General features: G+C 49.2%; 1 protein-coding gene across 6 annotated transcripts in view; it reads right to left on the bottom strand.

Moving 5' to 3' along the window:
* EMID1 (EMI domain containing 1) overlaps window positions 1-27,689 on the bottom strand; it is a 54,868-nt gene that overhangs the window by 7,281 nt on the left and 19,898 nt on the right. For 5 of the 6 annotated variants that reach the window (XR_747542.2, XM_010359248.2, XM_030915900.1 and 2 more), the window contains exons 5-14: window positions 26,433-26,494; window positions 22,156-22,276; window positions 21,789-21,839; window positions 21,615-21,704; window positions 20,895-21,041; window positions 19,851-19,940; window positions 19,653-19,705; window positions 19,104-19,166; window positions 18,954-18,998; window positions 9,180-9,224 (exon numbers count right to left, since the gene is read on the bottom strand). Coding sequence is in view for 5 of the 6 variants with exons in the window: in XM_010359248.2 (XP_010357550.1) it covers window positions 9,180-9,224; window positions 18,954-18,998; window positions 19,104-19,166; window positions 19,653-19,705; window positions 19,851-19,940; window positions 20,895-21,041; window positions 21,615-21,704; window positions 21,789-21,839; window positions 22,156-22,276; window positions 26,433-26,494 (767 nt within the window). In the remaining variant the exon portion in view is untranslated. The remainder of the gene's footprint in view (window positions 1-9,179; window positions 9,225-18,953; window positions 18,999-19,103; window positions 19,167-19,652; window positions 19,706-19,850; window positions 19,941-20,894; window positions 21,042-21,614; window positions 21,705-21,788; window positions 21,840-22,155; window positions 22,277-26,432; window positions 26,495-27,689) is intronic. The other variant, XM_030915901.1, reaches the window with a different exon arrangement.

Below are 27,689 nucleotides of genomic sequence, written 5' to 3' on the forward strand. Positions count from 1 at the left end.
TGAGCCTGCTCGCTGGGGCTGACCCTTGTGATCCAGCTGTCCTGTCCACATCACATAGACTGGGCGACCCTCAGGCTGCTGAATGGCCATTTCAGCCTGGGGGTCCCAGGGTCACCACGGGCTGCATGCCAAAGTAATCCCCCTTCCAGTATTGCAGGGGCAGGATCTAAAAATGAATGACCTTCACTGGGCACAGTGGCTTACACATGTAATTTCAGTGCTTTGGGAGACCAAAGTGGGAGGATCACTCGAGGCTAAGAGTTTGAGACCAGTCTGGGGAACAGAGCAAGACCCCATATCTACAAAAAATTAAAAAATTAAAAAATTTGGGTGGGCACGGTGGCTGTCATGTAATCCCAGCACCTAGTGACACTTTGGGAGGCCAAGGTGGGTGTATCACTTGAGGTCAGGAGTTCTAGTGCAGCCTGGCCAACATGGTGAAACCCCATCTCCACTAAAAATACAAAAATTAGCTGAGTGTGGTGGCGTGCACCTATAGTCCCAGCTACTTGGGAGGCTGAAGCAGGAGAATCACTTGAACCCAGGAGGCAGAGGTTGCAGTGAGCTGAGATCACACCACTGTACTCCAGCCTGGGTGACGGAGGGAGTATCCATCTCAAAAAAAAAAAAAAAAGAAAGAAAGAAAGAAAGAAAAAAATATTAGTTGGGTGTGGTGGCACACACCTGTACTTCTAGCTACTGTGGAGGCTGAGGTGGGAGGTTCACTTGAGCACAAGAGTTTGAGGCTACAGTGAGCTATGATTGTGCCACTACACTCCAGGATAGGTAACAGAGCAAGATCATGTCTCAAAAAAAGCTGGGGGGCCTGGCATGGTGGCTCATACCTTAATTCTGGCACTTTAAGAAGCCAAGGTGGGAGGATCACTTGAGCCCAGCCAGGGCAACACAGTGAGACCTCATCTCTAAAAAAACAAAAAAAAAATGGCCCGATACAGTGGCTCATGTCTGTAATCCCAGCACTCTGGGAGGCTGAGGTGGGTGGACTGCTTGAGATCAGGAGTTACAGACCAGCCTAGCCAACATGGCGAAATCCCATCTCTACTAAAAATACAAAAATTAGCCAGGCATGGTGGTGTGTGCCTGTAGTCCCAGCTACTTCGGAGGCTGAGGTGGGGGGATTGATGCCCAGGAGGCTGAGGCTGCATTGGGCCAAGATCGTACCACTGCACTCTGGCCAGGGCGACAGAGACCCTGTCTTAAAAAAAGAAAAAATTAAAAAATTAGCCAGGCGTGGTGGTGTGTACTTGTAATTCCAGTACTTTGGGAGGCTGAGGTGGGAGGGTGGCTTGGGCCCCTGAGGTGGAGGCTGCAGTGAGCCATGATCACGCCACTGTACTCCAGCCTGGGCAACACAGCAAGACCCTATCTCAAAAAATAAAAAATAAAAAAAGATGATCTTAAAAAATTCCAGGCTGAGCGCGGTGGCTCACGCCTGTAATCCCAGCACTTTGGGAGGCCGAGGTGGATGGATCACCTGAGGTCAGGAGTTCAAGACCAGCTTGGCCAACATGGAAAAACCCTGTCTCTACTAAAAAAATATATATATATATATATATATACACACACACACACACATGTATATATGTGTATATATACGTATATATACGTGTATATATATACACACACACACACAAATTAGCTGGGTGTGGTGGCACATGCCTGTAATCCCAGCTACTCAAGAGGCTAGGCAGGAGAATTGCTTGAACCCAGGAGGCAGAGGTTGTAGTGAACAGAGATCATGCCATTGCACTCCAGCCTGGGCAGCAGAGCAACACTCTGTCTCAAAGAAAAAAAAAAAAGATGAAAAAAATATTCCATTAAGCCATTCCCGGCATGGACAATGGGACAAGCTGACATGAGCCTCCTAACGAGGTACAATAAAAGGACACCACAAGTGCCTCTGCCAAGAGTATTTAGCCTGCCTCTCATCATGAAGAAACAATCAGACAAATTTAAATTGTGGGACATTCACACAAAGACAAAGTCAAGAGAAGAAGAAAAAGGCAGGAGGCCTGTTTCAAAAGAGACTAGAAATGTGGCAACCAAACGCAATGTGTGAGAACCTTGATTAGATTTTGGATTTGACTGATTGATTGACTGAGACAAGGTCTTGCTCTGTTGCCCAGGCTGGAGTGCAGTGGTGCGACCATGGCTCACTGTAGCCTTAACTTTCAGGACTCAGATGATCCTCCTGTCTCAGTCTCCCAAGTAGCTGGGACTACGGGTGTGTGTAGTAGTCTACACATACCAGCTAATTGAAAAAAAATATTTTTTTTTGTAGAGACAGGTGTCTCCCTATGTTGCCCAAGCTGGTCTCAAACTCTTGGGCTCAAAAGAGCCTCCTACCTTGGCTTTCCAAAGTGCTGGGATTATAGGCATGAAGCCACCTTGCCCAGCCAGATCTTGGACTTTGAAAAAAAAACAGCTTTAAAAGGCATTTTGGGGGCCAGGTGTGGTGGCTCACACCTGTAATCCCAGCACTTTGGGAGGCTGAGGCGGGTGGATCACCTGAGATCAGGAGTCTGAGATCAGCCTGGCCAACATGGTGAAACATCGTCTCTACTAAAAATACAAAAATTAGCCAGGCATGGTGGCAGGCACCTGCAATCCAGCTACATGGGAGGCTGAGACAGAAGAATCGCTTGAACCCAGGAGTCAGAGGTTGCAGAGAGCAGAGATTGTGCCATTGCACTCCAGCCTGGACGACAAGAGTGAAACTCAGTCTCATAAATAAAATAAATAAATAAGTAAATAAGTAAATAAATAAAGGTATTTTGGGGGTCAGGCATGGTGGTTTACGCCTGTAATCCCAGCACTTTGGGAGGCTGCGATGGGTGGATCACCTAAGGTTAGGAGTTCGAGATCAGCCTGGCCAACATGGGGAAACCCTGTCTTTACTAAAAATACTAAAATTAGCCGGGCATGGTGGCACACGCCTGTAATCCCAGTTACTCAGGAGTTGGAGGTAGGAAAATGGCTTGAACCTGCGAGGCGGAGGTTGTAGTGAGCTAAGATCATGCCACTGCACTCCAGTCTGGGTGACAGAGATTCCATCCTGGTGCTCCAGCCTGGGTGACAGAGACTCCATCTCAAAAAAAAAAAGGCATCTGGGGACAAGTGGTAAAATTTACAGGTAAGTCACATATTAAATGGCATCACTTTGCTAAATCAATGTTAGCTTTCTTAAGTATGACGATGGTATTGTGGTTATGTGGGAGAATGTTCAAGTTCATTCACGGTGCACACTGCAATGTTAGGGGAAACGTGGCTGGGTTTTGCAGCTTACTTTTTTTTTTTTTTTTGAGACGGAGTCTCGCTCTGTCACCCAGGCTGGAGTGCTGTGGCCGGATCTCAGCTCACTGCAAGCTCCACCTCCCGGGTTCACACCATTCTCCTGCCTCAGCCTCCCGGGTAGCTGGGACTATAGGCGCCGCCACCTCGCCCGGCTAGTTTTTTGTAGTTTTTTAGTAGAGATGGGGTTTCACCGTGTTAGCCAGGATGGTCTCGATTTCCTGACCTGTGATCCACCCGTCTCAGCCTCCCAAAGTGCTGGGATTACAGGCTTGAGCCACCGCACCCGGCCTTTTTTTTTTTTTTTTTTTTTTTTTTTTTTTTTTGAGACGGAGTCTCGCTCTGTCGCCCAGGCTGGAGTGCAGTGGCTGGATCTCAGCTCACTGCAAGCTCTGCCTCCCGAGTTTAGGCCATTCTCCTGCCTCAGCCTCCTGAGTAGCTGGGACTACAGGCGCCCGCCACCTCACCCAGCTAGTTTTTGTATTTTTTTTAGTAGAGACGGGGTTTCACCTGTGTTAGTCAGGATGGTCTCGATCTCTGACCTCGTGATCCGCCCGTCTCGGCCTCCCAAAGTGCTGGGATTACAGGCTTGAGCCACTGCGCCCGGCCGTGCAGCTTACTTTTAAATGAATTTGAAAAAAGATCTATAAATATATAAGAGAGAATGACAGAACAATTGTGGCTCAATACAGTCATATGTCACGTAATGATGTTTCAGTCAATGATGGATTGCATATCTCCACAGTGGTCTCATAAGATTATAATGGAGCCAAAAAATTCCCATTGCATAGTATTTACTATATTTTACCTATTTACTTATTTATTTTTCAGACAGAGTCTTGCTGTGTCGCCCAGGCTGGAGTGCAGTGGCGTGATCTCGTCTTACTGCAGCCTCAACCTCCCCGGCTCAAGCGATCCTCCCACCTTAGCCTCCCAAGTACCTGGGACCACAGGCACGTGCCATCACACCCAGCTAATTTTTTTATTTGTACAGACAAGGTCTCACTACATTGCCTACGTTGGTCTGGAACTCCTGGGCTCGGGTGATCCTCCTGCCTTGGCCTCCCAAAGTGCTGGGATTATAGGTGTGAGCCACTGCACCTGGCCATATGCTATACTTTAAATTGTTATTTTAGAGTGTACTCCTTCTACTTATTTAAAAAACAGTTAATTGTGAAACAGCCTCAGGCAGGTTCTTCAGGAGGTATTCCAGGAAAAGGCATTGTTATCACAGGAGATGACAGCTCCATGTGTGTTACTGCCCAGAAGACCTTCCAGTGGGAGAAGAGGTGGACATGGAGACAGTGATACTGATGATCCTGACCCTGTGTAGGCCTAGGCTAATGTGTGTGTTTGTGTCTTAGTTTTAGTAAAAACATTTAAAAAGTCAAAAAAAAAAAAAAAAAAAAAAAAAAAAAGGCCAGGCACGGTGGCTCATGCCTGTAATTCCAGCACTTTGGGAGGCTGAGGCGGGCAGATCACTTGAAGTCAGGAGTTCGAGACCAGCCTGGCCAGCCAACATGGTGAAACCCCATCTCTACTAAAAATACAAAAAATTAGCTTGGCGTGGTGGCTCATGCTTGTAATCCCCGCTACCCAGGAGGCTGAGGCAAGAGAATCGCTTGAACCTGGGAGATGGAGGTTGCAGTGAGCCGAAATCACACCACTGCTCTCCAGCCTGGGTGAAAGAGCGAGACTCTGTCCCAAAAAAACCCAAAAACCTTTTATAGTGTATTTTTACTGTACCTTTTCTATGTTTAGATACACAAATACTTATGATTGTGTTGCAGTTGCCTGTAATATTTAGCATAGTAACATGCTGTTTAGGTTTGTAGTCTGGGAGCAATTGGCTACACCACACAGATGAGGTGTGCCGCAGGCTATTCCATCCAGGTTTGTGTACGTATATTGTATGACGCTCATGCCACAACGAAATCATCTCATGACATATTTCCCAGAACATATCCCCATTATTAAGCGGCACACAGCTGTAACAATAATTGGTCCATCTACAGGAAGGGCAGAATGACATTCATTGTACCAACTTTTCTGTATATCAAAATGCAAAATGGCTGGGTTCAGTGGCTCACACCTATAATCCCAGCACTTTGGGAGGCCGAGGTGGGTGGATCATGTGAGGCCAGGAGTTCAAGACCAGCCTGGCCAACATGGTACAACCCCATCTCTACTAGAAATACAAAAATTAGCCAGGAGTGGCTACAGAGTCCCAACTACTCAGGTGGTTGAAGCATACGAATTGCTTGAACCCAGGAGGCAGAGGCTGCAGTGAGCTGAGATCGAGCTGTTGCACTCCAGCCTGGGTGATAGAGAGAGACTCTGTCTCAATAAAAAAGGAAAAAAATAAAATAAAAATAAAAAAATAAAAATACTGGGGAGGCCAGGTGCAGTGACTCACACCTGTAATCCCAACGCTGTGGGAGCCTGAGGTAGGAGGATCACTTGAGGCCAGGAGTTTGAGACCAGCCTGGGAAACACAGTGAGATCTTGTCTGTATTTTTTAAAACATAAAATTAAAAAGAAAAATCTGGGCATAAGTGTTTTTAAAATCCATTGTTTGGAACTCCCTCAGACAGATGGCCTGATGTTTGCACTGATGACAACCCAGTCTCCTCCAGCCTGGCCTGCCCTCTGCACTTCAGATCTAAGTGTCTGGGCCTGCTGGACGCCCCTACTTGGCTGTAACACAGACTCCTCCCATTGGTTCACAGACAAAACTCAGCCTGCTTGCTTCTCCTGGTTCTCTTTTGCTATTTGAAGTCTCCCTTGACTCCTCACTCCCTTTTGCAGCCAAACCAGCACACAAGTGTCTTTTTGCTCCATTGATGGCTGTCTGTCCTCACTGGCTCCCACCCCCTGCCCGGCTCAGACTCTCACCAGGATGACCACAACAGCTCCCTACCTACTGTCTTCTGCTTCTCCCATCCATTCGCCATGGCAACCAGGGGGATTTTTGCAAATAAATTTAAAAAAAAACCTGACCACATCATTTCCCTGCTTCTAAAGCCTTCAATGCCTCCCCACTGCCCTAGAACAAAGCCCAAATTCCTGAATGTGGCCTCCTGCCTTTGGCCTCTGTCCCACTCTCTGCCTGCCACAATGCCACTCCAAGTATTTGCAGCTCCTCAAATATCCAAGGCTCCCTCTTGCCGCAGGGGCTATGCACCTGTTGTACCCCCACCTCTGCCTGGACACCCTGTGCCTGGTTAATGCACCTTTCAGGCTTCACCTGGCTCCTCCGGGAGGATGCTAAAGTGTGAAGTGTTTATAAAGTTGACAGTCCTGTAGCTGCTGATTATAGGTCTTTTTCACCCCACCTCACTGTGACCACCCTGAGGGTGGGGACTGTGTCTGAATTGCATCTGTGTCCACAGTGCCCAGCCCCAGGTCTGGTGCCCAAGGAGGAGATGCTTGGGGAATGGTAGCTGGTTCTCTGGACCTAGGAGCTTAAAAGTCAGGGCTCCAGTTCCAACTCTGCCAAGGATTCTCTCTGCAGAGTCGGGCCTCAGTTTCCCTGTCTGAATAAGGGGTAAGAGTTTCGATCCAGGTGGGCAGGCCCAGCATAGTCACTCCAGTTCCTGCAGTGCACTATCATGACCACCAGGTGTCACTGCCGGGCCACAGCCAGAAAGCCCGTCTGCAAGCTGCACTAAGGGAGTTGGTTGGTGAAGTGTACATAGGAACCCTTGGGGACCTTGCCAGCAGTGAACCTTATTCCCACCTGTCCCCAACAGAGCTGTTCCCCCAACCCCCAAAGCCTCATGCAACCCCTAGCTCAGCAGATCCCCTCCCAGGCAAGCAGCAAGCAGGGGCAGAAATGCAGGTAGAAGAGGGGCAGGAAGGTGGGTGGGCAGGGGCCCTGCTACCTCTTGCGGGGAGCCCACAGGTGGTTCTGGGTTCAAGGACTGGTCTAGGGTGGCCAGGGCATCTTGCCGGGGGTTCTCATGAAGGGAAGGGACTGCCCAATCTCTCCCATCCCTCCTGGGCTGGGTGGTAAATGTGTTCCCAGACCAAGGGCCTCTGGGAGAGGCCACCAAGTAGCCTAGGGGAGGTAGAGGATCAGGCTCGCATGGGTCTACCTGACCCCAGCTCAGCTCATGCCCATACTGGCAGTATTAAGAGGCTCTGGAGCTACGGAGGATGGGCATGGGGTAGGAGGAGATTCAGGGCAGTAGGGGCCAGGAGAGGCTAAGTGGAGAGGTAGCAGGTCCCCAGAAGTCATAGGCAGACACAGGGGAAGTCTCGTGCAGGGTAGGGGGCTCCCACGGCTGTATCCATCACTGACCCCACAATCAAGAACTGAGAGGGCAAGGCAGGCACGGGGTGCCACCCACATCCTCACTAACTTGTGACTGCCAGGAAGTAGGGTGTCCCATCCAGACTGCATGTGGAGGGGGAGTCACAATACCACCCCCCAAAAAGAGCTTCCTAGTTGTCTCTCTCTTCTGAAGGAGTGTCTGCCTCCACTCTGTCCATTTTCCAGATGTCTCCCCTGTCAGTGATGGTTTCCAGATGCCCGTGTCATGGGGCTTTTGGGTACGGTGTGTTTTAGGGTCCTCATCTTTCTCCCACTTCTCTTGGGTGAGTAGATTTCTAGGCCCTGACCCGAAAATCCCTTCCCTGCAATGATCTCCAACGATTGTGAAGGTTTCTACTTTCTTTTCTTTTCTTTTCTTTTTTTTGAGACAGAGTCTCTCTCTGTCGCCCAGGCCAGAGTGCAGTGGCACGATCTCAGCTCACCGATCTCAGCTCACTGCAACCTCTGCCTCCTGGGTTCAAGTGATTCCCCTGCCTCAGCCTCCTGAATAGCTAGGACTACAGGTGCTCACCACCACGTCCAGCTAATTTTTGTATTTTTAGCCCAAAACTTTTAGGCTGATTTTGTGTTTTGGTATTTTTTTTTTTTTTTTTTTTGTATTTTAGAGATGGGGGTTTTGCCACATTGGCCAGGCTGGTCTCGAACTCCTGACCTCAAGTGATCCACCTGCCTCAGCTTCCCAGAGTACTGGGATTACAGGCATGAGCCACCGCACCCCGGACGATTGTGAAGGTTTCTAGGACCCCACATTAATCATGAGATTCTGGGGTGTGGTTTCCTCCTTCTTGTCCCCCTTCTCATTTACTCTGTCTCCTATATATGTGAGAGTTTCTAGGCTTCTCTTCTCATCCATCATGGGTCTCCTATGTATGTGATGGTGTCTAGGACCTTGTGTAAACTATAGGTCCTTTAAGTATAGAGAAGTCTAGGTCACCTGGCCTCATTAACCACGTTAAACGTGTACATAGCAGTTTCGAGGAGTCTCTTCACAGGCTTCGTGCGTTTCCAATGTGTATGGTGGTATCTAGTTCCGCATCCCTTTTACTACGTGGCTCCTAGGTACCTTGTCATTTCTAGGCCCCTTTCCTAGGTCCCCTATCCCATGCTCCTATGTAGATATTGTCTTCGTTCTTCCCTTTGTTCTGCAGACAAGGGAGCAAGCCAAGCCATTGCTGGGAGGGGGCTATGGAGGTAGGGGATGCAGTCTAGCCTGGGTCAGCCCAATCCACCCAGGAGGAACAGGCAGAGCCACCCTGGCCTGGAAAGGCCACAGAGGGAGGTGGAGACAGGGACAGAGACTGAGACAGAAGGCATGGGGTCTGCTGATAGGGCGGCCCTGCCTGGTTGGGAGCAACAAGATGGGGGAGGGAGTTGAGGCTGAGAATTGCCAAGGCTCCTGCCTGGGAGACCAGGCTGCAGTGGGGATGTGGATGGGGTGCTCCCACTCCCAGGGCCTCCTGGGGAGGGAATACTCTCTTGAGCACCTAGGGCTGAGAAGGCAGGAAGAGGCCAATGCCAGACCAGAGCTTACCCAGTGGCTCTTCTCACCAGGGTCTCCCTTGGGGCCAGGTTCCCCCTACAAGGGGAGAAAGAGATAGCAGCAGTGAGGAAGGGAAGGAGACAGAAAGGGAGGGGGAAAAAAAGAGGGAGGAAAAAGAGAGGGGAGAGGGAGAAAAACTTAGAGAAACAGACAGAAAGTAGCTTGTATTGGATACAAAGCAAAAACGAACTTCTTGAAGGCAACAGAAAATAATAAAAAGCAGCCAGAAACTGGAGAATATTTAACCCTTAAAATAAGGGAATGGCACTGGGTAAAATCCATATGCTTACACCTTTTCCTCAGAGGGTGCACCCCAGCCCCATCAGCCTGGCAAAACAGAGCTCAAGCAGAAAGTTTCAGTTTTATTGGCCTGAGGAGTCAGAGGTTGAGGTTGCCAGAGAAGCAAGAAATTGATGAGAAATACTGGGAAGCAGGGAGCCACAAGTGGGGGAACTAAATCTGTGTAAATGTTCCTTTCTAACACTTGGATGGTCCCTGGATTGCCCTATCACAGGGCAACACTCTAAGAAGCCCAGTGGGGGAGAACCAACAGATTGTTAGAACTGACTAAAATTGCCAAAAATTGCCCACCATATAGGAGACAGAGTTTTGAGTTCAAGTCCAACCAAGTTAGAGGTGCTTGTGAACACCTAAAGCTTTCCAGTGAAACTCCAGAACCGCCATGGCTTAGGAATAAAGACTCTATCTCAGGATTAAGGGATTTTTCCTAGGACTAAGAGCAAAACCAGAGATTCTCTCTGATAAAGCCTACAAGTAAGTCTCTAAAAGAGCAAGATGACCCATCAATAATTTAACTGTTCTAGAATAAAACTCAATACTCTTCAGGAGGTGCTAACAGAATTTAAAGTCTTTTCAACATATTATCTCCTTTGTCCAGTGTGCAACAAAAAATTACTAGACATGAAGACACAGGAAAGTGTGACACATATTGAAGAGAAAAATCAGCCAATAGAAATAGATCCACAGCCAACCTAGATGTTAGAATTAGCAAAAGAGTTTAAAATATCTATGATTAATATGTTAAATAATCTACTGAAATTGATATCATGGGTGAGAAGATGGAGAATTTTAGGAGAGATCTATACATTGTAAAAAAGAATCAAATGGAAATCCTGGAAGTGAAAATGATAATACTGGAAATAAAAAATTATCAGATGAAATTAATATAAGATTGGACACAACAGAAGAAGTAAACAATCAACTTGTACGTAGGCCAATGGAATAATTTAAACTAAAGTACAGAGACAGCCTGTAGTCCTAGCACTTTGGGAGGCCAAGGTGGGAGGACAGCTTGAGACCAGGACTTTGGGGCCAACCTGAGCAACACAGCAAGAAGTAAAGACATTTACTTTAAAATGAAAAAACAAAAACCAAACAAAAACACAAGCCAGGTGTGGTGGTGTGCACCTGTAGTCCCAGCTACTCAGGAGGCTGAGGTGGGAGGATTGCTTGAGCTCAAGAGCTCAAGACTGCAGTGAGCTGTGATCACGCCATTGCACTCCAGCTTGGGTGACAGAGCAAGATCCTATCTCAAAAAAGTAAAATAAAGAAACATAGGCCGGGCGCGGTGGCTCAAGCCTGTAATCCCAGCACTTTGGGAGGCCGAGATGGGCGGATCACGAGGTCAGGAGATCGAGACCATCCTGGCTAACACGGTGAAACCCCGTCTCTACTAAAAAAATACAAAAAACTAGCCAGGCGAGGTGGCAGGCGCCTGTAGTCCCAGCCACTCGGGAGGCTGAGGCAGGAGAATGGCGTAAACCCGGAGGCGGAGCTTGCAGTGAGCTAAGGTCCAGCCACTGCACTCCAGCCTGGGCGACAGAGCGAGACTCCGTCTCAAAAAAAAAAAAAAAAAAAAAAAAAAGAGAAATATAAAGCACAGAGAGACAAAGATTTTTTAAAAAACAAACAGAACTTCAGTGACTCATGGGAGAAAATCAGTGGCGTTCCAGAAGGACAGACTGGAGAGCAGAAACGGAAAAAAATGTTTGAGGAAATGTCGACCTTTTTTTTTTTTTTTTTCCAAATTTGATTTAAAAACAAAACAAAACAAAACAGACTTCTGGGTTCCAAAGAGCTTAGAAGTTGTTGGTCGGGTGCAGTGGCTCACGCCTGTAATCCTAGCACTTTGGGAGGCCGAGGCAGGCGGATCGTCTGAGGTCAGGAGTTTGAGACCAGCCTGACCAAAATGGTGAAACCCCATCTCTACTAAAAATATGAAAATTAGCTGGGTATGGTGGCAGGCGCCTGTAATCCCAGCTACTCTGGAGGCTGAGGCAGGAGAATCGCTTGAACCCAGGAGGCAGAGGTTGCAGTGAGCCGAGATCGTACCATTGCACTCCACCCTGGGGGACAAGGGCGAGAGTCATCTCAAAAGAAGAAAGACCTTCGAAGTTGTCATTCCATCTTAACAACAAGTGGAAAGTTGAAAAAACTGAAAAATCAATGGCTCTTCTTAGATCTGTTGGAGAAGTGAGGCCATAGGCAAACCACTGCCCCCAAAGCCAGAGAGGCAAATCCAGACTATCATAGCTTACTAAAGCAGAAACCCACAAGCACAAACCTCCAGAGGAACCAGGGCCAGGATAGGAAAACCTAAACTGTAATTGATGAACTTCTAGAGGCTCAGTGTAGACAGGTCTTAGGGTTAAAAACTCCAGGGGGACCCAGTCATAGGCCCACATCCCTCCTTTGGTGAGTTTTACCTCAAGGAGCTCTACAAGGCCCTCACAGTGAATATCAGAGAAAAATGCCTTGTCCTTCCAGCAGGGAGAGGAGATGAGGCACCATTTTGAACCATTCAAAGCATTCTCTTCTGAACAAAGCCTACCCCAGGAGAAACTACTTTACCAGATCCTAACCTGTTGGGATGATCGGACCCAACACCAGCTCATGGGGGCAATAAAGTCTGGTAGAGTCAAAGGAATGGGAAGACAGTTTGAGAGAGAAAGTGGGTCCAGGGGGCCAATGCAAGTATGGAGGCTGTGAAGGCCCTGAGCTCTGGGAGCCCATGCTATTTATTGGTGATCAAACAAAGAAACAGGTGGTGAGGATGTAGGGGTTGAGAGAAAGCAATGCATCAAGCACATGATTTACAGCTGTGACAGTTTAGCATTTTCTTTGCAGCATATGGAACATGTTCTGCTACTTAAGGTAATGGGAGTGCTAGAAGCAAGGAGCCAGCAAGTCTAGACACATTCCAGAGGCCACGAGGGGTTTTATGCCCTGAGCCCTGGATTCCATCCAAGTCACAAGGGGTTTTATGCCCTGGGCTTAGACTATGGTGCAGCAGGTAGCTTTCCACCCTTTAGCACGGAGTTTGGTGTTCCAAAGACCACGAGGGGTTCTTGACCCTGGACCCCAGACATGTTCCAAGGCTCTTTTATGTTATGTCAGACATGCAAGCCCCACCTCAGCTTCTCTCCCAACATTCAGCTTTTCTCCCAACACTCACCAACCTGGAGGAGGTGAAATGCCCACTTTCAGCTCCCTCTAGTTTCCATGTGAAGGAAGGGAAATATCCAACTCTAACCCCCTCTAGACAACCTGTCCCACCTAAGAGGCAAAACAACCCCCAAACAAAAACAAAACAAAACAACAACAACTGAGACACACTGGTGAAGTTCACAGTCCAAGGGCACAAGCTCATCTAAAGACTGAGATCTAGGCTGGGCGCAGTGGCTCACACCTTGACTATGGCCTCACTTCTCCAACAGATCTAACCTATGGTCCTAGCACCTTGGGAGGCCAAGGTGGGTGGACTGCCTGAGCTCAGGAGTTCAAGACCAGCCTGGCCAACATGGTGAAACCTCAACTCTACTAATATACAAAAAAATTAGCCAGGTGTGGTGGCGGGCACCTGTAGTCCCAGCTGCTTGGGAGGTTGATGCATGAGAATCACTTGAACCCAGGAGGCGGAGGTTGCAGTGAGCCAAGATCGAGCCACTGCACTCCAGTGCCTGGGAGACAGAGTGAGACTCTGTCTCAAAAAAAAAAAAAGACTGAGATCTAATCATAGGACTCCAGAATACTTCCCTTCCCCTCATACCTTCTCACTACGTTACTAAAGGCCTATCTACTGCAGTTCTTTTGCACAGTACATTATGTCTACCTTCCAGTGAAAAATTACAAGGCACACTAAAAGGCAAAAACACAGTTTGAAGAGATTCAACAAACATCAGAACCAGCATTAGATAATGGCAGAAATGTTCAGATTATCAGGCCAGGAATTTTTAAAATCTACGATTAACATGCTAAGGGAATTAATGGAAAAAGTAGACAACCTACAAGAAGAGATGGAGTATAAGCAGAAAGAAGGAAATTCTAAGAAAGGCCTGAGTGTGGTGGCTCATGCCTGTAATCCCAACATTTTGGGAGGCTGAGGTGGGTAGACTGCTTAAACTCAGGAGTTTGAGACCAGACTGGGTAACATGGTAAAATCCTGCCTCTACATTTAAAAAAATAAAAATAAAAAAGAGAGAAAAAAAGATATTCTAAGAAATAATTAAAAATAAGTGGTAGAGATAAAAAGCACTGTAACAGAAATAAAGAATGCCTTTGATGGGGTTATTAGTGGACTGGACATGGCTGAGGAAAGAATCTCTAAGCCTGATGATATGACAATGGAAACTTTCAAAACTGAAATGCAAAGAGAAAAAAGGCTGACACAATAGAACAGAATATCCAAGAACTGTGGGACAACTACAAAAGACGTAAATATGCATAATGGAATGCCAGAAGGAGAAAAGAGAAAGAAACACAAGCAATATTTAAAGTAATAATGACAGAATTCTCCCCCCAAAAAATGTCAGACACCAAAACCACAGATCTAGGAAGATTAAGGAACACCATATAGGATAAATGCCACAAAATGACATATACACATATCATATCCAAACTTCAGAAAATCAGGCTGGGTGCAGTGGCTCACACCTGTAATCCCAGCACTTTGGGAGGCCAAGGCAAGAGGATCACTAACGGCCAGAAAGACCAGTCTGGGCAACATAGTGAGACCTTGCTTATAAAAAAAAAAAAAAAATGGTCGGGCATGGTGGCTCATGCCTGTAATCCCAGCACTTTGGGAGGCTGAGGTGGGCGGATCACTTGAGGTCAGGAGTTTGAGACCAGGTTGGCCAACACGGTGAAATGCTCTCTCTACTAAAAATACAAAAAATTAGCCAGGTGTGGTGGCAGGTGCCTGTAATCCCAGCTACTTGGGAGGCTGAGGCAGGAGAATTGCTTGAACCCAGGAAGCGGAGGTTGCAGTGAGCCAAGATCACGCCATTGCACTCCAGCCTGGGGGACAAGAGTGAGACTTCGTCTCAAAAAAAAAAAAAAAAAAAAATTAGCCAGGTGTGGCACGTGCCAGTAGTCCCAGCTACTCAAAGAGGTGGAGGCGGGAGGATCCCTTGAACTCAGAAGGCTGGGTGACAGAGTGAGATCCTGTCTCAATAACAATAATAATTTTTAAAAAAACTTCAGAGAGGTTGGGCGCAGTGGCTCAAGCCTGTAATCCCAGCACTTTGGGAGGCCGAGATGGGCGGATCACGAGGTCAGGAGATCGAGACCATCCTGGCTAACATGGTGAAACCCCGTCTCTACTAAAAAAAAATACAAAAAACTAGCCGGGCAAGGTGGCGGGCGCCTGTAGTTCCAGCTACTCGGGAGGCTGAGGCAGGAGAATGACGTAAACCCGGGAGGCGGAGCTTGCAGTGAGCTGAGATCCGGCCACTGCACTCCAGCTCGGGCGATAGAGCGAGACTCCATCTCAAAAAAAAAAAACAAAAAAACCAAAACAAAACAAAACAAAAAAACAAACTTCAGAGAATCAAAGATAAAAAATACTGAAGAGGGCTGGGCGCGGTGGCTCAAGCCTGTAATCCCAGCACTTTGGGAGGCCGAGGCGGGTGGATCATGAGGTCAGGAGATCGAGACCCTCCTGGCTAACACAGTGAAACCCCGTCTCTACTAAAAATACAAAAAACTAGCCGGGCGCGGTGGCGGGCGCCTGTAGTCCCAGCTACTCGGAGGCTGAGGCGGGAGAATGGCGGGAACCCGGGAGGCGGAGCTTGCAGTGAGCCGAGATTGCGCCACTGCACTCCAGCCTGGGCGACAGAGCGAGACTCCGTCTCAAAAAAAAAAAAAAAAAAAAAAAATACTGAAGAGAAAACAGAAGGAAAAAATATCTTTCTTGCAGAGGAGCAACAATAAGAATTACATCCAACTGTGCAGAAACCATGCAAGCAAGAGAGTGGAGAGTAATACACAAAGTATTGAGAGGACAAAAACACATCAACCTAGAAATCTTTACCCTGAAAAATTACCCTTCATAAATGAAAGGGAAATGAAGATTCTCAGACAAACAGAAAGTGAGGGAATTTTTGTCAGTAGATCTGCCTTGTAGGAAACATTAAAATAAGTTCTTCAGCAGAGTGCTTATTTTATTTTATGTAATGAAGTGTTGCCCAATTCTAGAATCACAAATAAAGCCAACTGGGAAAAAATAAAAGTAGTTCTTCAGAGAGGACAAAAATTATATGTCAGAAACTTAGATTTTACATAAAGAAAGGAGGACCAAGGCCGGGCATGGTGGCTCACGCCTGTAACCCCAGCACTCTGGGAGGCCAAGGTGGGTGGATCACCTGAGGTCGGGAGTTCGAGACCAGTCCGGCCAACATGGTGAAACCCTGTCTCTAATAAAAATACAAAAATTAGCCAGGCAGGGTGGTGGGTGCCTGTAGTCCCAGCTATTCGGGAGGCTGAGGCAAGAGAATTGCTTGAACCCGGGAGGCAGAGGTTGCAGTAGCAGAGACTGCACCACTGCACTACAGCCTGGGTGAGACAGCAAGATTCTGTCTCAAAAGAAAATAAATAAATAAATAAATAAAGCCAAAAAAAAAAAAAAAAAAAAAAAAAAAAGCAGAAAAAGTGTGGCAGACAAAAATAGGAACAAAGAACAAGGACAACAAATAGAAAATAGTAGCCGGGCATGGTGGCTCACACCTGTAAATCTAGCACTTTGGGATGCCAAGGCTGGTGGATCACAAGGTTAGGAGTTCAAGACCAGTCTGGCCAAGATGGTGAAACCCCATTTCCACTAGAAACACAAAAATTAGCCGGGTGTGGTGGCAGGCACTTGTAGTCCCAGCTACTCAGGAGGCTGACGCAGAAGAATTGCTTGAACCCGGGAGGCGGAGATTGCAGTGAGCCGAGATCGAGCCACTGGACTCCAGCCTGGGTGACAGAGCAACTCTGCCTCAAAAAATAAAAAAGATAAAAGCAAATAGTAATACGATAGCTATTAACCCAATTATATAAATAATCACTTCATTTATTTAGTTATTTTTTATTTTACTGATTTTTTTTTTGAGATGGAGCCTCACTCTGTTGCTCAGGCTGGAGTGCAGTGGCGGGATCTCGGCTCACTGCAACCTCCGCCTCCCAGGTTCAAGCGATTTTCCCGCCTCAGCCTCCTGAGTAGCTGGGATTACAGGAGTGCACCACCACACCTGGCTAATTTTTGCGTTTTTAGTAGAGACGGGGTTTCACCATGTTGGCCAGGCTGGTCTCAAACTCCTGACCTCAGGTGATCCACCTGCCTCTGCCTCCCAAAGTGCTGGGATTACAGGTGTGAGCCAGTGTGCACAGACTATTTAGTTATTTTTTAGAGGCAAGGTCTGGTTCTGTCATTCAGGCTGGAATGCAGTAAAACAATTATAACTGTCACCTTCAACTCCTGGGCTCAAGCAATCCTCCCAGCTCAGCCTCTCAGGTAGCTGAATCTACAGGTGCACACTACCACATCCAGCCAATTTTAAAATTTGTTTTATAGAAACAGGGTCTCATTTTATTGCCCACTCTGGTCTCAAACTCCTGATTTCAAGTGATCCTCCTGCCTTGCTTCCTGAAGTGCTGGAATTACAAGTGTGGGCCACTATGCTGGGCCTCAATAATCACTTTAAATGTCAATGGCCTAAATACAGCAATTAAAAGATGAGAATTGTTAGAATGGACCGAAAAACAAGACCCAACTATATGTTGTCTACAAGAAACTGACTTTAAATATAACCACAAAACAGGTTAAATGTAAAGGAATGGAAGTTAACTGGGCATGGTGGTACATGCCTGTGGTCCCAGCTACTCAGGAGGCTGAGGTGTGAGGATTGCCTGAGCCAGGGAAGTTGAGGCTACAGTGAACAATGATTGCACCACTGCACTCCAACCTAGGTGACAGAGAAAGACCCTGCATCAAAAAAAAAAAAAAAAAAAAAAAAAAAGGAAAGGGATGGAGAAAGATATAGCATGCTAACTCTAATCAAAAGAAAGCAAGAATAGCTTTAATTCTAGAAAGAGAATTAATTTTAGAAAGAGAAGATTTTAAGTCAGGCACGATGGCGCACACCTGTAGTCCCAGATACTTGGAAGGCTGAGGCAGGAGGATCACTTAAGGCACTTCATTCACTGTGTGCCCAGGAGTTTGAGTCTAGCCTGGGCACACAGGGAAACCCTGTCTCTATAAAATAAAAAAGGAATAAAAGAGTACTCAATCCAAAAGAAGACAAGAAAAGAAAAGAGAAAAAAGAAACACAAAACAGAAGGAGTAAATAGAACATAAACAGCAAGATGATTAACTTAAACAGAACCATATCAATTAATCAATTATACATATCATTAAATATAAATTAACTAAACAGTCAAACTGTTTTTAAACAGCAAGACCCAAGTCATATGATGCATTTCTTTTTTTTTTTTTTTTGAGAAAGTCTCGCTCTTATTGCCCAGGCTGGAGCGCAATGGCGCAATCTCAGCTCACTGCAACCTCTGCCTCCCAGGTTCAAGTGATTCTCCTGCCTCAGCCTCCTGAGTAGCTGGGATTACAGGTGCCTACCACCACACCTGGCTAATTTTTGTATATTTAGTAGAGATGGGGTTTCACCATGTCGACCAGGCTGGTCTTGAACTTCTGACCTCAGGTGATCCACCCGCCTCGGCCTCCCAAAGTGCTGGGATTATAGGCGTGAGCCACCGTGCCTGGCCCACACTTCCTTACATTTAAGAAAATTTATATACATATTTTGGAGACAGGGTTTTGTCATGTTGCCCAGGCTGGTCTTGAACTCCTGAGCTCAAGTGATTCACCTGCCTCGGCCTCCCAAAGTGCTGGGATTACAGGCATGAGTCACCACACCCGGCCATGATGCACTTTAAATATAAAGTTACAGGCTGAAAGGAAAAGGATAAAAAAAGATATAACATGCAAATGCCAAGCATAAGAAAGCTGGTGTGCTATTAAAAGCACACAAAGAAAATTCAAGACAAGTATTATCAGAGATAAAGATATTAATTTCATAAAGGTAAAATGACCACGGAGACATTAAAAGACTAAATGTGAATGCACCTAATAATAAAGACTCAAAACACATAAAGCAAAATTGATCATATTAAAGAGAGAAATGAACAGATCTACAATCAGAATTGGAGAGATAGAGTGTAAATGAAATACAGAGTCAAAGAGACAGACATGCAGAGGGAAAGAGAGATACAGAGAAACAGAGAGCCAGAGTAAGAGAGACAGAGGCAGCCTGATCCAAAGAGGACAATGAGTCTCAGAGACAGGGAGCATCTGAGAATAAATGACAAAGCAGGGAGGATCAGAAGCTCTGGCTGCAGGGGATGGAGTCAGAGGAAGAATCTGGAACTATGGGATCCTGCAGGGATGATTGCAGGACAGACAGCAACACTTACCCGCTGTCCAGCAGAGCCTTGGGGGCCAGGCTCCCCACGCAGTCCCTGTGTAGGAGGGAGGAGATGAATGGTGTCAGCTGTTGAGGGCTCTGACCTGGGACCCTCAGGACTCACCAGAATTCCCCCACCTGGGGCCACTTGAGTACTCACTCTCTCGCCTTTCTCTCCTGGGTGGCCAGAGATTCCTTTGGGTCCAGCTGGGCCTGGGGGTCCCTAAGCAACAAGACAGGGCCTCAGCCTTGTGTTGGGGCAGGATGGAGTGGGCAGGGGCTTGGGAACAGAGGTGTTGGGGGGGGTGCTCTAGCTTGGTCTGGGCCTCTGGGTTCTTCACCATACACCAAGCACACAGCAGTCAGTTCATACAGCTCAGTGTTAAAAGATCTGATCCTGGAGTCAGATTGTCCCACCACAACTCACGGAAGTTGCCATGTGCTGGCCACAGCCCTAGGGCAAGAATCTCCACTTTTCTTGGTTTTAGGTGATAACAATACATGGTTCTCATTACTTGGATTGAATAAGATTTAAAACTATGGAAGGTAGTTTGCATATTAAGTGCTCAATAAATACTTATTGAATGAATGAATGGAAGAATGAATGGATGGATGGATAGATGGATACAAGGGTGGATGATGGACGGATGTATGGATAGATGGAAAGATGGACAGACACGTGGGTGAGAGTACAAGGAGAACTACTCACTATGTGTCCAGGACTCCCAGGGACACCTGTGGGGCCAGGAGGCCCAGGGAGACCTGGAAAAAGACAGGATGTCCTAAGGGCCAGAACAAAGTACAATCTCAGGAAGTGCCCCATCAGCTCCCTCCTGACAGCCCCAAACCCTATTCCCTCTGCCATCTATCAACTCCACCCCTTACCCCAGGCCTGGACTCAACTTACCCATGGGCCCTGGAGGGCCTGGAGGCCCAGTGGGTCCCCGGGGCCAGTGGTTGTTGGTCTCGGTGAAGGTGTTGGACAGCAGTGGGTCTCCTGGGTGAGCAAACATGATGAGTGAGTAGAGCTGGGTAGAGTGGGGTGGTTAGTCTTCACCTGCCACCTCTGCCAAGACAGCTTGGACTGCCCCATGGGGCAGCCTGCAGCATGGCTGGTATCACCTGGGCACCTGCTCCCAGGGTGAGGAGTGTGGAGAGTGTTGGTCTCGCAAGACCAGGAAGCAGGGAGATGTGGGTTCTAACCCCACTGCAATCTAGCTGGTGACATCCAGCAACACTCTCCACTTTTCAGAGCCTGTACTGTCACCTGCCAAATGGGAATGGCAATAAAAGAAACCATTTATCCACCACCTACTGTGTGCCAGGCTTCTGTACATGGGTGTTACACAGGTCTGGGAGGCTGGCAGTGTCATTGTCCCCATTGTATGGATAGTGAGATGGAATGAATGCTGGGATGGCAGAACGAATGAATGGTGTGCACCAAAGACACGATGGAAAAGAGGCTGAAATCTGGCGCTCCACATTCTGACCCCTGGCAGTCCATGGGCAGGTCAGGCTGGGCTGCCAAACGGAAGAAGCCAAGGACGTGCATCAGGGCCTGGAGGAGGGGCCAGGCCTGTGGCCTTGGGAGCTCAGAGCTCGCTTCCTGCTGCCAGGTCTTTTGCTTCCCAGTGCTCTGAGAACTGGATTCCAGCCAGTTCCAAGGCTCAGGACGGCCTGATGCCTGGTGGCTCTAAGCACAGGTTCTGGAGGCAGCCCGTTTGAAGCCGTTTCCCTACGCCGGGGCTGTGGGACCCTGGCAAGCCACCTCCCCTCTCTGGTCCTCAGTGTTCCTCATCTGTAAACACAGGAGGACAACAGCGCCTGCTGGAGGACTGGGTCACACCTGGCCTACCATGAGCAGGGCTGGCACACAGAAGGCACCTGGCAGATGGTAGCGGGCACTGTGCTGATGGCTACTCCACCCCCACCTCTACCTGTGGGGACTCACCATGCTGGGAGATCCGGGCGTGGGGTGGACCAACAGGGGTTGGGGGCCCAGGGGGGCCAGGAGGCCCTGGTGGTCCAGGAGGTCCCCTCTCTCCAGGGGTGCCCACAGCTCCAGCCCGGCCAGGGCTCCCTGGGGGGCCCTGTGGACCTGCAATGGAATCACAGGGATTTGTGGGTATACAGGAGGCAGGGAGGCCTAGGGTGGCCTTAAGCGACAGGACAAGGCAGCCTGGAGCGGTGGGTATGAAAGAGGGCCCCACAGTCCATAGACCTAGGCTCCCTGGTTGTCTAACAGGGGGATGAGCACAGCTCCCAGTCCTCCACCTCATCCAGGCTGGGTCTTCCTTCCTTGGGGCTCCCAAACCCCCAAAGTCCCTCATAGAAACCCTGGTCACATGGCGCAAGCATTGCTGCTTCTCCTCTGCCCAGCCCCGCTCCCAGCAGTCTGGAAGCTCCAAAAGGGCAGGGACATGTCTGACCCCACCCAGTGCCCAGCTCAGAGCCTGCTAAGTGTAGGTGCCCAGGGAATGTGAGTCGAGTGAACGTAAGAGAGGATTTCATGGAGCCCAGGTGTGGGCGGGGCACTCCCTGGCGGGATGTTGAGTGAAGAGGCAAGCAGATGAAAGGGCCCAGGCCATCCTGGCCATGTCAGGGGCAGGGAAGGGCCCACCTGGTTGGGGGGTGGCCAGAGGAGCTGTGGAGCAACGTTGTGGGCACTCACCTGGTGGGCCTCTCATCCCCATTGGGCCCCGGCTGCCGGCATCTCCCTTGGGGCCGGTGGGCCCGGGCAGCCCCCGAGCACCGACTTGTTCTGGGGGGTAAATCATATCAGACTGGCAGCTCCAGATCTGCTCTTGATCCCCACCCTGGCCCCAGCCCCCCAACCAGCACCTACCATTTCGGGGAAGCAGCGGGACCCTCACACTCTCTATGGCTCCTGGCAGCCCTGGGGTAGGGGGGTAGGCAGAGGTCAGTGTCCCCGCTGGGCCTGGAGGAGGGAGGCTCATCCAGAATCCCCACTCCCAACTCCCCGCAACCTCCAGGCAGGGTCTGCTGGGGCTGCTTGGTCTCCAGGGACTGCAGCTTTCAGGAGTCCCAGGAGACGGTCCTCTTAGGCAGGTCTAAGAAACGGGAAATGGGAAGTCTGAGGCCCACTAGAGGGTTAAGTTCGGAGTCAGTGACAGGGTGGGGACCAGAATCCCACTTCCCCAATTCCCAACCCACTGCTCATTCTCACAGGCAAGTCTGAGTCTGACACTCACCCAGGAGGCCTCCATCTCCGGGGCTGCCCTGGGCAGGAGGAGGGCCCCAGAGTGGGGCAGGGTCCTCAGGGGTAGCTGGTGTTGGAGGCGCTGGCCGCTCTATGACAGTCAGCATGGCCACCTGAAGAGGAAGACAGGGACGGGGTGGGTACCAGGGTCTCACTAGGACCCCTCCCTATTTTTTTTTTTGAGATGGAGTTTTGCTCTGTTGCCCAGGTTGGAATGCAGTGGTACCATCACAGCTCATGCAGCCTCAACCACCTGGGCTTAAGCGATCCTTCTGCCTCAGCCTTCCAAGTAGCTGGGACCACAGGGACGCACCACCATACATGGCAAATTTAAAAAAAAATTATTTGTAGAGACAAGGTCTCGCTATGTTGCCCAGGCTGGTCTTGAACTCCTGGGCTCAAGCAATCATCTTGCCTCAGCCTCCCAAAGTGTTGGGATTACAGGCATGAGGCAAGGTCTCACTAGGGACAGGCCAGCCAAGGGGCCTGGTGTGGGAGGTAGGAGGTACACAGCCAGCAGGGCCCAGCTTGGAGTAGAGCCCCAGGCTCGCAGGGGCACGGAGCTTCATTAGAAGTGACAGTGTTTTTCAAAGCACACAATTCATAACACGCATTATGGAAAAGTCATTGACACCATCATCGCCATCCAAGTTGAGCTTTGTGACTGTTGCGGTGCTTGCTGGGCCATGTGCTTTTTTTCTATGCTTATCTACAAATAAGAAGCTTTTTTTGATTTGTTAAAGCACCACAGGGTATGGCTGGAAGAGTTTCACTAATTTTTTTTTTTTTTCCAAGATGGAGAGCCTTGCTCTGTTGCCCAGGCTAGAGTGCAGTGGCATGATCTCGGCTCACTGCAACCTCCGCCTCCCAGGTTCAAGTGATTCTCCTGCCTCAGCCTCCCAAGTAGCTGGGATTACAGTCGTGCACCACCACACCTGGCTAATTTTTGTATTTTTAGTAGAGATGGGGTTTTACCATGTTGGCCAGGCTGGTCTCAAACTCCTGACCTGAAGTGATCTGCTTATCTTGGCCTCCCAAAGTGTTGGGATTACAGGCATGAGCCACCGTTGCTGGCCTTTCACTAAATTTGGAAGGAAGTTTGGAAGAGTCGACATGAAATAGAAACCTGGAGGTGTACACAAAGTCCACTTTTGGGCCCACGGTGAGGAAGACTCTGGGAAGCTGGAGGTGTCCCCTCAGCTGCTGAGGACCAAAGAGAGGCCAGATGACCACAGACCAGGGGCTTGGGGATCATGGGGGCCTGTCCAGAGAAAAGGTGAAACTCTCCGGCAGACCCTGAACCAGGAATTCCCATCACAGATGTGGGACTGAGTTGCCTCTTACGTGGGCTTCTCCTGGGAGGGAGCTCAGGGAACTGCTCCTGGAACCCCGTGCCTTGTAACTCAGGTGCCAGCACACGCTATGTGGAAGCTTGGTTTTCCCATTTGATAAATCAGGGGCATCTTCTTTTTTCTAATTTTAGAGACAGGGTCTAGCTCTGCTGTCCAGGCTAGAGTGCAGTGGTGCTATCACGGCTCACTGCAGCCTTGCCCGCCTGAGCTCAAGTGATCCTCCTGCCTCAGCCTCTTGAGCAGCTGGGATTGTGTGCCAGCTGTGTGCCACTAAGCCCAGCTAATTTTTTGTAGAGATGGAATCTTGCTATGTTGCCCAGGCTGGTCTCGGGCTCCAGGCCTCAAGTAATCCTCCTGCCTTGGCCTTCCAAAGTGCTGGGATTACAGGTGTGAGCCACCAAGCCCGGGCTAGAGAAATCTTTTCATGTTAGGCAAGGGGAGTATTTTAAATGACTGCTGAATGTCCCACAGAATGAATTCTCCACAATCATGCAACCATGCCTTCTCTTGCCCGGTTTTCAAATTTCTCTATTGGTAAACATTTTTGCATCTGATAATCTCATTAAGGTAAGTTCCCAGGCTGGGCACAGTGATTCACACCCGTAATCTCAACACTCTGGGAGGCCAAGGCAGGAGGATTCCTTGAGGCCAAGAGCTCAAGACCAGTCTAGACAACATAGAAAGACCCCAGCTCTAAAAAAATGTTTTTTAAACTAGCCAGATGTGGTGGCACATGCCTGTAATGCCAGCTACTCAAGAGGTTGAGGCAGGAGCATAGCTTAAGCCCAGAAGTTGGAGGCTGCAGTGAGCTCCAACTCGCGGCAGATTGCAATGGCAGCACTCCAGCCTGGGTGACAGAGCAAGGCCCTGTTTCTGAATCAAAACAAAACAAACAAACAAACAAAAGATAAATTTCCAGAGAAGAGAATGATGGAGCAAAGAATCGCACTAAAGTGTATGCATGTCTGTGTGTTTAGAAAATCTGGAAGAAAGGATGCTTAAATGTCAACAGTTGCATTCTTTGGGGGCACGGGTAAGTGTTGTGAATGGTTTGCTGGCTGTTTTTTCACATTTCTGAACTTTTCATGTTTCTAAATTTAGAATGTTGTATTTTAAAAATTAAATTTAATTAATTAATTAATTTTCTTTTTTCTTGAGACAGAGTCTTACTGTGTCGCCCAGGGTGGAGTGCAGTGGTGCAATCTCAGCTCACTGCAGCCTCTGCCTCCTGGGTTCAAGCAATTCTCTGCCTCAGCCTCCCACATAGCTGGGATTAGAGATACCTGCCACCATGACCGGCTATTTTTTTTTTTCTTGAGATAGAGTTTCGTTCTTGTCGCCCAGGCGGGAGTGCAATGGCACGTTCTAAGCTCACTGCAACCTCTGCCTCCTGGGTTCAAGCAATTCTTCTGCCTCAGTCTCCCGAGTAGCTGGGATTACAGGCATGCGCCACCATGCCCAGCTAATTTTTGTATTTTTCGTAGAGACAGGGTTTCTCCACGTTGGTCAGGCTGGTCTTGAATTCCTGACCTCAGGTGATCCATCCCCCTCAGCCTCCCAAAGTGCTGGGATTACAGACGTGAGCCACCTCACCCGGCCCCGGTTAATTTTTTGTATTTTTAGTAAAGACAAGGTTTCACCATCTTAGCCAGGCTGGTCTTGAACTCCTGACCTTGTGATCCACCCGGCTCAGCCTCCCAAATGCTGAGATTACAGGGTTGAGCCACTGCGCCCAGCCTAATTTTTTTTTTTTTTTGAGACAGAGTCTCGCTCTGTTGCCCAGGCTGGAATACAGTGGCATGATCTTGGCTCACTACAACCTCTGCCTCGCAGGTTCAAGCAATCCTCATGCCTCAGCCTCCTTTGTAGCTGGGATTATGGGTGTGAGGCCACCATGCCAGGCTAATTTTTGTATTTTTAAAAGAGACAGGGTTATGCCATGTTGGCCAGGCTGGTCTCGAACTCTTGGCCTCAAGCAATCCACCTGCCTCAGCCTCCCAAAGTGTGGAGATTACAGGTGTGAGCCACTGCACCAAGCTGCACTTTTTAATTTAAAAAAAAAAAAAAAGTTTTATGGCAGCGCAGTGGCTTACGCCTGTAATCCCAGCACCTTGGGAGGCCAAGACAGCAAATTGCTTGAGCTTAGAAGTTCAAGACCAGTCTGGACAACATGGAGAAACCCCATCTCTACCAAAAATTAAAAAATTAGCTGGATGTAGTATTGTTCACTTATGGTCCCAGCTACTCAGGAGGCTGAGGTGGGAGGATTGCTTGAGCCCAGGAGGCATAGGTTGCAGTGAGCTGAGATCTCGCCACTGCACTCCAGCCTGGGAAACACAGGAAGACCCTATTTCAAACAAAACCAAACGAACCAAAGAATACAAAACATTTTATCTTGAAATAATTTGAGATGTGTGATAGATGTTTTGTTTTTGAAACCAGGAAGATAGCATTATGGATGGGGGTTGGGGGGATAGAGAAAGGGGATGGGGCAGGGGCAGCCAGGAGATCCCACCAGGATCTCTGGGCAGTGTCTCTGCTGATCTGGCTGGGATGGTAAATGGAGCCCCATGGGAGGGAACTCACAGGCCTCCTGGAGGAAGAACAGGCCAGGCTGGCTGTGACTTGCACTTCACATACACAGTCTTCATTGAGTGGATGCTAGTGTCCCCTCCGCTTTACAGAAGGGGAAACTGAGGCACAACCTGTGAGCAGGCTTCCAAGGGAGGGACACTAGAGGAAACCAGGACATGCCTGACAGGGGATGCTGCTCGCCGAGTCGGCTCAGAGCTGCCCTGTGGGTTCCCTGAGGGTGCAAGCATGGGGTGTGGGGAAGGAGGAGGGGAGGGTGGGATGGTGGTTGCCGGGACTGGCCTAGGGCAGGGGGCAACCACCCAGGAGGGAGCTGCTCACCCACCTTGGCCTCCAGCATCTTCAGCCGCTCTGTCAGCTCTGACACTTTACTGCAGTTGAGACAACCTGCGGGGAGGAAGGAATTTGGGGCCAGGGCCGAGGGTCCTAGGCTCCCCCTCAGAGTCCTTCAGGCTCTGGGAGGTGGGATGGAGGAAAGGATCAGATATCTGATGACTCCAACCCATGAGGGAGCCTTAGGCTGGGGAGGGGCTATAGGATCACGGTGGATCCAGGGGGACCTCACCCTATGAATTCTTTTTGGCGCTGGAGCCTCCAGAGTGGCCTGCTTCTCCTGCAGCAGGACCAGGGACCCGACCCCTGGCAGCCTCTGTGTCCAAAATGACCCCTTTCCCAGAAGCCAAGGAAATGGCAATGGGGCGGGGGCCATGGATGAGGCTGAGGGCTTCCCCAACAACCCCAACCAGCCTCATGGGCTAAGAGTTTAGAGCTCAGACAAGCCTGGGTCTGAGCCTTGACAGTGTCCTGCGTGACTTGTCCTCTCTGGAAAGATCCTGTTGCTTCCCGCTCGGGCAGGGCTGGAGCCAGGGCGTGCCAGCTTTGGGGACCTACCCAGCGCAGTCTGGACTGGGCTGGCCTCAAAGGTGCCATCCTCTGAGCCTCCCCCGACCCACCATCCAGCAGCCCCCAATCTCCTGGGTGAGACTCACGAGAATGACGTGAGCCATTCACAGCAGCTCTGGACATTTACGGAGCCTCCCAGTTGCTGGCCCTGCCGAGTGCTTGGCCAGCAGTCTCTCTCCTCCTCACAGGAGTGTCACCCCCGTTCACACCTGAGGACACAGCTCAGAGCAGGGAGGGGTGAGTGCCTAACTAGCACATCTGGGGTCTAGTCCTGGTGCTGCCCCGACTCCCAGCTGTGGGGCCTGGAGCAGGGCAGGGCAGGGAGGTCAGAGACCTTCAGCTTCCTCCTCTTTAAAAAGGGGACAATGGGAGGGCAGTGGACAGCTGTGAGGTCTAAATGAGCTGCTGATGGGAAGTGCCTGGCACAGGGCCTCGCACACTGCTGACACTCAGAAAAGTGCTGATTACATAAAAAGAGGAAACGGGGGGATTGAACTGGCGTCTGCAAGAGTCCAGGGTTCATGGGTCTCGGGGTGTCTGGACCCAGGTCAGATGCCCCTCTGGGGTCCTTTCTGTGCCCCTCAAAGCAACTTTTGTAGCCTGGGGAGCACAGGGTGGGGAGACGGTTACTGTCCTTGACCCTCCACTGCCAGACCTGCTGGCTTTTAGGACAGTTACT

Source organism: Rhinopithecus roxellana, chromosome 13 (genome assembly GCF_007565055.1).
Source record: "Rhinopithecus roxellana isolate Shanxi Qingling chromosome 13, ASM756505v1, whole genome shotgun sequence".
Classification (NCBI taxonomy): Eukaryota; Metazoa; Chordata; class Mammalia; order Primates; family Cercopithecidae; genus Rhinopithecus; species Rhinopithecus roxellana.